At 34.0% G+C, this 11,887-nt stretch overlaps 1 protein-coding gene across 1 annotated transcript; it reads left to right on the top strand.

Moving 5' to 3' along the window:
• Positions 1-8,042: 8,042 nt before the first annotated feature.
• On the top strand, positions 8,043-10,386 carry LOC147491878 (calcineurin B-like protein 4). The gene is made up of 7 exons (XM_086567085.1): positions 8,043-8,268; positions 8,439-8,476; positions 8,745-8,869; positions 9,671-9,753; positions 9,835-9,894; positions 9,960-10,058; positions 10,352-10,386. Exons 3-6 carry the CDS (start codon positions 8,761-8,763, stop codon positions 10,008-10,010), a joined length of 303 nt encoding a protein of 100 aa, XP_086423211.1. The 5' UTR covers positions 8,043-8,268; positions 8,439-8,476; positions 8,745-8,760; the 3' UTR covers positions 10,011-10,058; positions 10,352-10,386.
• The last annotated feature ends 1,501 nt before the right edge of the window (positions 10,387-11,887 follow it).

The following is an 11,887-nucleotide window of genomic DNA, read 5'->3' as shown; positions in this document are numbered from 1 at the left end:
ATGCTAAACTAAACTAAACTAAACTATTAAGAATTTATAAGAGAGAGAATTCAAGAGATTAGAATCCACCAATACTTTTGATTTAATGACCTTTTGCTTCATGGTTATTCTCACAAATAGACTACAATTAGGCAATTGAGCGAGTGCTGATGCCCTCTTGGACAAAACATCGTTAACAAATAACTCTACTTAAGGTTGTTCCTATGTTCATGTTACTAGTATCTTCTTTCCTTTTATGTGAGCTTGGGCAGCTATTTAATGAATCACCATCTAAGGCAAACACAAAGAATACTTCCTTTACTCTAAAACACTACACAACTAGAAGAAAAGTAGAGAATAATAGTATAATATTCAATTACAATAAATAAAACCCTATTCTAGCATTATATTCAATTGCAATAAATAAAAGCATGTTACTAGCAAATATTCAATTGCAATAAATAAAACCTTAAACAAGCATGATATTCAATTGCAATAAATAAAAACCTTAATCTATACTTCCATCCCCTGGTCTGGGCAATGGAACTAATAACTAAAAACATAAAGAACTAACCTGATTGAAGAACACCATGAACCAAAAGAATCAACAAACCCTAAGCACTGGCTTCATTTTCTCCCTTGAAAGAGAAGATTAGCCTTCCATAAAAAAGGAAGAACACAAAGAACGAGAAGAAGAAGAGTCGAAGAACATAAGACTAGAAAGACTAATTTATTAAGACTCAGCTAGTTAAAACCGATCTTTTATTATTAATCTCTCTCTGCCTCAAGTTCTAGAGACAAGAATATAAGTGAATTGGCAAATTACATGAGGCATTTAGGTCCTCTATTTATAGAGGTTACAATGAGCTCTAGAAGCATTCCAAACCATCATTTGTTTCCTAATACAAATAGACTTCTTTCAGAGTTCAACTTCGTCTCCAAAACTGAGAAGAAATTGGCTACATTAATGATCCATGTGTCCGATCACTATTCATTCATCGTCTCGACGCTGATCAATCTGTCCTGGGCGCTTTATCCATGCATCCGAGACGCGGTAAGCCTATTTTGTCTCTTCTGCTCTATCCTTCTATCCTCTTTTGTGGGCTTTGGTCCAAGCAATGAATCCTTTGGCCTTGGGCTTCCAAATAGGCTTTAAAATAGGTCCAACTCGCATCTTTAATAGCCCCAATTCTTGGCCTTCTCCATGATTGTCCACAAGCTTCCCATGTGATCCTTAATGCTCTGAATTGCTCCGTTTTACCCCTTTTTATCTAATATTCCACAAAACTCTCTCTTTCACCTGTAGAATCATAAAACATAACTTACAAACACTATTAGTCCACTAAGATGGCTAAACAAGAGGCATAATCGAGGGTTAAATAGCACTTTTTGAGCACTTATCAGCTACTCCCCTCTTTAGTTTAGTTGTAAATTAGGGTCTCTCTCTCTCTCTCCCTCTTTAGTTTTAGTTTAGGTTTAGTTAATTAGTTTAGTTGTAGCCTCCATTAGAACCTTTTAATAAAAGTTTTAGTTTATTCAGTTCAATTACTTCTTCTTTACATTATGTATTCCTTTCATTATTTTAGTTTAATTAATCCAATGATATTAGGCTAATCCCCCCATTACAGGGAGTGATTATGAACCCTAATGATGAATAGATTGTTTAGTATAATTATTTAATTATGTATGTATTTCAATGAGTTTAGTTTATTTTATGACTTCCAAAATAAGCATATAATAAATTAAACTAGAGATTGTTATAATTAAGTCGAGAGACTTGGCTGTAATAATCCTACATGCTAGTAATAATTACTATAGAGATGTAGGTTGTTGCTAGGGATGATAAAATTTGAGGCTTTAGGTTGGATCATTGTGTGAAAACCTAAAGATGATCTCTTTTCAATGAATAATTCTATTCTTGCTTGAAACTAATAATCAGGTGGATTGATTACTCTTCTCTATAACTTTCTCTTCCATCAAAACCCTATTTCTATTAGTTTAGTTAATTTATATTTATTTGAATCCATAATATAATCGTAGAATAGAAATCTCTCAACATAATATTACTTTCACCATTGTTTCTTTGTGTTTGATTAATTGGATTCTGTTTAGTCTTGATAGATTAAGAGTAGAACAATTTCGTACTTTATATATTGCATAAATATATATATGTGAGAGTAGGAAATAAAATAATTGATAACGTAAGAATAAAGTTAGAGAAATCTAGTAGAGTTTTTACGGGTTATCATATGTGCAAGCAAGAGTGGTTTGAACACGGCTACTCCCATATAACAACTATTTTAGAGAGTATTTTTATTAATTGATTAGAATGATTTTAGCATGTTAGAACTACTATTTTCACATCTAATTTATTTCTATTGTCAAATGGTGCCACTTGCCATCTTGCTTTGTTACGTATTGCGTGTTTAGATTAGCAAAACATTGTTTTTACTATTCACAGAACACACACTAAAACACTGTTTCCAATTTCTTCAAATTTTTATGCTACTGTCGAGAGTATACGAGTTGCTCAACCAAGTCTCTGCCCTCTCGTGACCTGACCCTAAAAGTTTTAACCCTAGTTATTCACTTGTGAGCGCGTGCGCGCTTCAGATTTGACTTCACTGAGCGCAACCTGCCTTCAACATCTTAAGCGCAACTAGCGCCCAATTCGTCCTAATTTTAAGCACGCATGTGCCCTAGGTTAATTAGCTTAAATTAATTTTTTATTATTATTTCCAATATTATCTTACGAGTACAGTACAATACAATACTCGCATGCTATCAACTACAAAATTTTAAAAAATTATTTTTCTTCATTATAAAAGGTGTCTAGCAAACTGACAAAATTTGGGGTTCTCTAATTAAGGAGCGTGCACACATGGACAACCTCTCTCAAATTCCTAAGTGACCTGGTCATTGGTTTGATAAAAAATACAAAAAAAAAAAAAATAATATTAGCTAGTAAACCTATAGCCCGTTTCATAGGCCTAACATCAAGGCCCAACATGAAGCCCATAGTAAAAAGCCTTAACCTAATTCTTAAAACTTTAAAAACTAATAAGGTTAATCTTTTTACAGGACTTCATAATCCACACCCTGAACCCGGACCAGTACTCCTATAATTGTTCAAGTAAAGTAGACGTGTTTCAAGGCTGCTAAAGACGCTATTTATACACGTAACAAGGACGCTCCAGGTAACACCTCTTTACATCCTCAAATTACTGTCAGAGAATTCTATTTCTAGTAATAATCAGGCTATTTTTGCATGCTCATTAGGACTTGCCTATTGGACTTAAAACTTGCATGAGATTAAGATCTGGTATGCATAAACCTTCTATATTAGTTTATCATGGACGTAGAAATAATCTCCTATCTAGAAATTTAACAATCAACACACACACACCACCTACACCCACCCCAACTACATTTGTAGCAATGGGTGAAGAAATAGCAGAGAGACCCCTCTTTGATTTTTATAAGACTTTAAACGATGAACCTGAGTCCTGCATAATTCTTGTAGATATTATAGGAGATTTTAGAATCCCTCCCAATATATTTAATCTGCTACCTATTTTCCATGGGTTAGACCATGAGAAGCCTTATCAACACTTACGTAGGATACAACAAGTTATTACTACATTCCATCATCCTAACGTAACACTTGAACAAATAAAGCTAAGGGTGTTTCCTTTCACCTTAGATGACAAAGCAACAGTTTAGCTAACACCACAAAAGCCAAACTCTGTCGACACATGGGAAAAATTAGTTGAATTATTTATGGAACAATTCTACACACCACAGAAGACTGATGAGATGCTACAAAATATTCACTTCTTTTGCCAAAAGCCTCAAGAATCTTTTTCTAAGGCTTGGAATCGTTTCACTGATCTTCTAGTAGAATATCCCTATCATAATCTTGGTAAAGACACTAGTTCGTGCCTTCTTCAAAGGCCTATCCCAACACAATAAAGAGAGTTTAGACATCATGAATGGAGGGAATTTCTTAAGTAAAGGAGCCACAGATGCTTATAACTTTTTAGATACTCAATATAAGAAAAGTAACAACTGGGGAGATAACGATACTCCCGCTCCACTTCATCTTTTTCAACAGTTAAGGCAACTAGAATGTTTAAGGTAAAACAAGATCCTAAAATTAGAATTTTAATTGAATCCCTCACTTGTAAGGTCGATGCCCTCTCTGTCAATAAATAAGAAATGAAACCCACTCTTGTCATGAACATAAACTTTCCTCGTTGTAATTTCTTTTTTAGTTTTGAGCATTCCGACTTCTATTGTCCTCTTGTCTATGAACAACCACCACCACAGCCAACCAATGTATGCGCTTTTAATAACAACCCTAACACACAATGGAGGCAAAACACTAATTATAATCCACAACAACAAGCTACACCTCCAGGTTTTAATAATTAAAATGTTAGGCCCACTACAAACTTCCACCAATTTAACCAACATCTAGGACAAAGATAATTAGGGGACCATAATAGAAGTTTAGTGCTCATGACCCAGAACTATCAACATCCAGACATTAACACTCAACAAGCCTTAGTTCCAGTCACTCCTCCTATGACCACTCCACTAGTTAAACCATCTACAAAGGACGTAGTAATGACCTTGCTGGAAAAACAAAATCAAATTATGCAACAAAACTCCAACTTGATGAAAGATCAGCATGATCAAAACACTAACATGCTACAACAAACGATGCAAATGATGCAGTCTTTGTGCCAAAAGGTTATCGACATGTCTCCTAACAAAAATAATAACCAACAAGGCGTGTTTTCATGTCAAGTTGTGCCTAATCCTAAGTCAACAAACACTGCCATCGAAGTAAACAATATTCAATGTGATGGTAATATAAACCAAAGGGTCCTACAGGCAGTCACTACCCGTCGTTCGGGTAAAGTAGTTGATAACCAAGTGACTATGCCTAAAGATTACCCGTAAACTAAGAATGAAACCATACCAAATACTGTCATAGAAACTGAAGACCCTACAACTATAGAAGTACCAGTTAAACCACAACCAAAAAGGAAAACCTTACAAGACCCCATAATAGAAATTGATGATCCTACACCTGTAGAGATTCTAATATGGAAACCTAGTTGGAAAACGGCAAAAGATAAAAACAAGGTTAATACTACTGTTAATCTTTATGCTAAGTATAGAGAAAAACCATCGTTTCCCCATAGACTAGTTGTGTCTAAAAAAGACGAGAATTTTGATAAGATTAGGGAAGTGTTTAAAAATCTGTCTATAAACCTACCTTTTCTAGATACTATAAAAAATCTACCTGGACACGCTAAGTTTCTAAAATAGTTATGCACCACAAAGAGGAAAACCAACATACCCCATGAAGCCTTTTTAACTGAACAATATCCCTCTTTATCTGAACATAACAGAATTATTAAGTACAAGGACCCTAGTCGTCCAACTATACAATGCACCTTAAGTGATAACTTTATAACAACTGCACTATTAGACCTAGGGGCGAGTATTAATTACTCCATTTTTATTTATATAAACAATTAGGTCTCCATCAACTTAAACCAACCAAAATAACTTTGTAGTTAGCCAATCGTTCTATTAAGTATCTCAAAGGCATAGTTGAAAACATTCTAGTTAAAGTTTAGGATTTTTACTACCTGGTTGATTTTATTATTCTTGACACCGAAGTTGCTCATGATTCTATTCTCATTATCTTAGGGCGTCCTTTCTTGGCAACCGACAATGCCCAAATAAATTGTTGGGATAGATCAATGACTCTTTCCTTTGGAAATCTGTCCATGGAGGTTAACATATTTAGACTTAAGCAGGCACAACTAGGTTTTCCTGTAGAAGGAGAAGTGAAATCCATTGAGAGTTTTGTATATCACATTAGTGCTTCCGACACTTTCCTTCCCACACTAGTAAATATCCATCTTAGGGAAGAAGACAAAGATCATAATTTCGACTCCTTGAACATAGATGAAATCGAGGAAGATTTCATTCGACTATTTTGCAACCCTTCTTTGCCACCTCGTGAGTCCCCTCCTATTAACGTCCATTCATCCCTTAACGCTATGATGAAAGAAAAATTTTTCACCCTCTATCCTAATGATTTTTCTGACCCACCTATTGGGGAATGTCTTACATATCTCAAGGCCTCTGATGATATAGAACTAAGAACACTAGCTCATAACCATTCACCTTCCATCACCAATGTTCCCCGCCCTCCACCTTTCCAAAGGAACCTTGAGTTTGCACTTGACCTCCTTGCTTCTCCTATGCTTCATGACTTTCTAAACCCATCTAGTGAAGAAGTAATATCCAAGGACAAGCCACCTGACACTTTCTCAATTTTTCCATCCCTTCCTTCTAAAACTTATCCATATCCCACGTATTTTCCACAACCATTCTTTTTCTCACGATCATTTAATTGGAAACCCTTTCATTGGAGAAAAAAAATAAATTGCATGCTAAGTTACATTCTAGGTCCATTAGACTTCACTCCCATTCCGCTAAGCCACGTCATAGAAAATCTTGGTGCTTAATTCTGTTTGGGGGTGTTTTCTGTTATAACTATTTATGGAAAGATCCACAACTCTTTAGATTGTTGATATATGGTAAAATGCATGTTAATACATATATTTTAGATAAAGTCTTGAGTATATGACTATAAAAGACTCATTGTATTCTCTGGTGTACTCCATTTCATTTCATATTTAATGGGAATACACCTTTCATGTAACTCACGCATTCATCTCTTGCACTTTTTCTCGTTGTTTGAGTAATGTTTCTCTATGGAGTGAATTTCATTTTCATTTTATTTTATCGTAATTTTGTTTTGCAAAAATCAAACATATAAAATTTTAAAAATTAAAACATAACCATGTATTAGTAAGTCTAAGGAATCTGACTTTAAAATACCCAAGTTTTATAACATACCACCTTAATGGAGTATAGGCCACAAAAAATTTCAAAGTTAAAAAAGAGTTTCCAAATTTTGTTTAGGGGTGGCATATTTTGGTCTTTCATTTCAAAAAAATTTGCCACCCTTTGCCTGTCATGTTTACTCCTGTAGAGTCTAGGTTAGTTAGTTACATAATTTTGAATTATTTCATGAACCCCCTTATCCCAAATTGTTTGGGGGTGGTATATTTAATTTTAGCACATTGTACATTCACGTATTAAAATTGCATGTATAAATATCGAAATATATAAACTTAATATAATGTAATTAGGTACCTTAATTTCGTGAAATTTCACTATTTTGCGAAATTTCGGAAGCTAATCCTATAGGATCCACGATATGCGCATGCTTGAATTGTGAACGTATATTATTATTTTATTTATGTTAGAGTCCACTTATATCCCAAGAACTATTTATTATTTCAAGGAACTCATATAGGAGTTATGTATGTTTTTATTTGGGTTTTTTAGACTTTGGTCCTAACAATAGTTGGTTTATTAGGGTTTGGTCCAGAAAAGCTTGAATATTAAAGTTTAGTCCTAATTCTAGTTGTTGACTATTAGTCAACTGAATTGACTGTAGTCAATCTGCTTGTATTTTTGAAATGGCAATAATACCCCTCGCATGCAACATCACGTGAATATATAAGTTAGACTTTGATGCAATAAATAAGGTCATCTTCTAGGACTTGGTCCCTACTGTTATTTGACAAATTAGAGTTTAGTTCTATTTGTCAACCATTAAAAAACCAGTCTCCCAAAATCCAAACCCTCAAAATCGTCTCAGATGGTAACACTATCAGGAGCATTGATATGGAAGATAGTGAAAAAAAAGGCTAACACTACCAAAAAAACGAGTTTACCCAACAGACACCATAAAGAATATCCGATGGTTTTTATCTATTGAAAGTTTCCAGCTTATTTTGTCCGTCTGATATTGTTTGGCCATCTGTCGGGTAAACTCCAATGGTATTTCACATGTTTTAGATATGGTTGACGGTCCTATGAGAGTTACTAACCGTGGGATAGTTCGACGGTTCTTGGTTATTTCCAACAGACATTATAATTTCCGATAGTTGTTTGAATATTCTATAATGGTTACAAGCTGTCGGTTAATATTCTACGAGTTTTGGCCATCGACTTATCTCTCCCAATTATCAGGCGGCAAATAAATTTGTCTTCCCTCTCTAAATTTGTTTGGAAAAATAAAATAACAATTAAAGAAATAAAACCTAAAATCTATTTCCCCTCTCTCACTCACGGCTTTGCTGTCGGGCGCCTCATCTCTCTGTGGCTCTCTCATGCGACTCCAAGAAGGTAACATATCCTCACTCTCACTCCCACAAATCTAAAATCTCCTCGCTCCCACACTCACTATCTCACTTATCACTCTCACACTCAACCAAAGACTAAACCTCTTCTTTTTTTTTGTTAAAATCAAATTATGATTTCATATTTACTAATCTTTTCTGTCGGTGATTTTTTAGGTTGTTTTGTAACACTTCATGAGGTTGAACCCATCAAGGTAAATAATTAGGGTTATCTAATTATTTTCTAATAAATTTTGATTATTTATGAATTGGGGTTTAGTTAAATTTTGAATTTTTCCTTTTGCATTTGGTTTTTTTTTTGTAAAATTTGTCAATAAGCTTCCACTGACTGCTTATGGAAACTAGTAATGTGAGATTGTATAGTGTAGGACTGTATTACTTCTGTTTGAAGCAGTTGGAAATGCAGTGGCAATTTACGTTCGCTAAGAAGTTGTTAAATAACTAGAACTGCTTCTTCTATAGGTAACAAGTTCTGTCAATGGAAGACCAATCTCACAGGCATGGTATTCTTGATGGAGGTAGTGGTTCTGTGATTGGTTTGAAAGAAAATGGTTTTGTTCTCAAGCCGGTGCCAGATAATGCATCAGGTGAAAGTTTTTATTTTTGCTTTGATTTTCAATATAATGTTGGCTTTCTTATTCGGGCTTAATTCATTTTTGTTCTCTTTGGTTTTACTTCACACGTTGATTCTCTTAATTAATTTTACTAGTTGATTTAAAGCTGAAATTACTACTAGAGAAAAAAGAAAAATTCTGGGTGGGTATATATTTTTTTTTGTTTTTTTCTTTAGTATTTCTTTAGATTTCAGGTTGATTTAGTTTCAGGAAATGAATTAAAGTTTGGTTCTGGTGTTGAGTTAGTAAAAGCTTCGACTTTTAGTTAATCTCTCCTCACATTAGTTAGTAAAAATTTAAATAATCGACTGTTTGGCATCTAATTCTTATATCTATGTTTTTTTAGGTCGTTTAACCTGGTTTACTAGCTGTTCATGGATGGTCATGCCTCAAGAGGTATGTAAAAAGAAAGGGAGAACGAAATGAAGGCAGTTGCAATTAATCAAATATGGTCATATTAAAGTTAAATTACGACATTGGGTTCTCTGATTTCAAGTAACTGCTTGAATGTGACTTTAATGGATAAGCTTTATACATTTGGAAGTATCAAGCAATGAAGTGATGAACTATATGTCTGTATTTTTGTTCCATATCTAAATTTTCGAGTCTCATGCCACTCACTTGACATGTTTTGTTTGGATCGTCTTTAACACATTTTAGTAGACATGTTTCACTATAGCAAGTATACTATATTGAGCTTTAAACTTGTGGGATTGACATGTAGAACCTGAAATGCCTTTTTTTTTTTTTTTTTTTTTTTTTTTGTCATTGCAGTTACTATCAGTGAAGTAGAGGCTTTGTATGAACTTTTTAAGAAACTGAGCAGCTCAATAATCGATGATGGGCTTATTCACAAGGTCTATCCATTTAGCTTTTCTTGAGTTTCCCTAATTACTCCAGGATTGATTGCTCATCACCTATCCCATTCTCGTGATCAGGAGGAATTTCAGCTTGCCTTATTCAGAAACAACAACAAACGAAATCTCTTTGCAGATTGGGTATGTTGCTAGCTTCTCTAATCTTCTTGTTTATTGCAAATATGAGTGTTATATGTTCTTGCTAGATTCCTCAAGTGTTTCTGAGTCAAAACGTCAAGAAAATGGAGAATCCATAGATGGGACAAGTACTAACTCTCGAGAAGAAGACCCACTGATATGTTTCGGTAAGTTGTCACAGCTAGATACTATATCAGAAACACCTACTGATAAGTCTTAACTCAACCGATTAAGTAGAATGGGCTTTAGTTACCAATTGTTATACCCATCAACAAGTTAAAAATAAGATTTGTTCATATTCTTTTCAGTAAGCTACATATTCTAGTCACTTTGCAGGAAACATAACAGGTCTAGTACACTAGTTCTTTCTCAGTTGAATCATAGGAAAAAGAACTGTTAAATTAACTTAGTTTAATCTGATTTGTGAAACTTCTAATCCCATTTCATTGAATATTGATAGCGTTATGAGGATCAAGGAAGCATGGTTTCAAAGAGGTAAACGTTTCCTTTTTATTAGTTGACACCCACCCAATTGTGAAGGCTTCTTAGCCTCCTTTTTTCACTTCAACTTCATTATTAATAATTCCACTAGTTTGGCATATACACTTGTTACACTAGTTTTGCTTGTTGAGCACACTAGTGATTTCTGAATTTATTTTTCAAAGTTAGGCCACTCCTTTTTTTATATCCTCTTTTGGTTTATAGGAAATTGTGAAGGATTTATTCGAATTCAATACAATGTTTGATTTTTTTGGTTCGACACTTTGACTTGCTATGTAAGACTCCTACATTTACTATGCATTCCGTTATATGTTGAAGTAATTTTTCGTTCCAAAACTTATTGTAGTCTTTATGCTTGACTTGTTGCAGCCTAATGAACCAGTAACACAAGCTTGGAAGGCTCACACTAATTCATATTTTAACTTAGAAGTTAGTTCAAATCATAGAAGACATGATAAAGATTTGTCGCAAATTTTTTAATTTTTGAACTTCTATTTGACAGGTCAATATGTGCAGTGGAACGGTAGAATAATTTGAACAATTGCAACAATAGTTGAGGATGTCATCCTAGTGTAAGTTCTTTTTGTGTATGATATTCTTTCACATTGAATCGTGTTAGTCATTACCACCATCTTTTTTGTGGTTCAACACGGACATCAAGGGGTGGTCGAATGTGATCTCAAAATCTGTTTCAATTTTCCTCGTTGTCCTAAGTAACCAAACAGTTAAAGTTATAGTTCACTACTACTGTAATGAGTCCCATGGCTCTCTTTATCCTTGACCACACTTGTTTAGTAAATCTTAAGACACCCATTATATTTCTGGCGTTGGGTTGGTTTTTGCAGCAACAAGTTTTCATTATGATTTAGGTGATGGATTGATTGTTGAAATATTAACTTTTTTATCTTGCGATAATAGGTGTACTAATTGTCATTAAGACTTCTACGACATTTCCTTTATTATCTTCTCCATGGTTTAACAATTGAATAGGTTGTTTTAAACTTTCAGAACTTCCTGTGTGTTGTTTATTTGTATGTCTTGTATTGTATTCTTTTGCTTGTACCTAGTGTTGGGTTTGCATGTGCAAGTGTTGTGTGAACATCTAGTAGTAAGTGTACTTGTAGTTGCATGTGGATGTTGAGTAGGAGTTGAACTAGTCAAATTGATCATGAAATGTGATGTTGAGCTTTGCAATATATTCAGTAGATGCACACTTGTTCTTATACTACTTCAATTTGTTTAACAGGTGAATGTCAATCCAATCCTTTTAAGTGGAAGATTAGTTAGAGTTAGATGCTAGCAAATCCTTGATTTTAATTGTTGTTATTAACATTTTACTCCCTTTTGAATGAGAAAGGAATATGATTAGTGTCTTGGGATTCTCTCAATTCTTCTGTAATAATTATGATGTTAGGATATTTGAAAGAATGTGATGTTAGGATGACAAATATTTTTTTTTAATAAAAAAAACCAATATCCGACGGACCTAAAATGT

This window comes from Coptis chinensis, chromosome 6 (genome assembly GCF_015680905.1).
Source record: "Coptis chinensis isolate HL-2020 chromosome 6, ASM1568090v1, whole genome shotgun sequence".
NCBI lineage: Eukaryota > Viridiplantae > Streptophyta > Magnoliopsida > Ranunculales > Ranunculaceae > Coptis > Coptis chinensis.
Note: the sequence above shows the minus strand (reverse complement) of the source record. Positions and strands in the feature narration are given on the sequence as shown.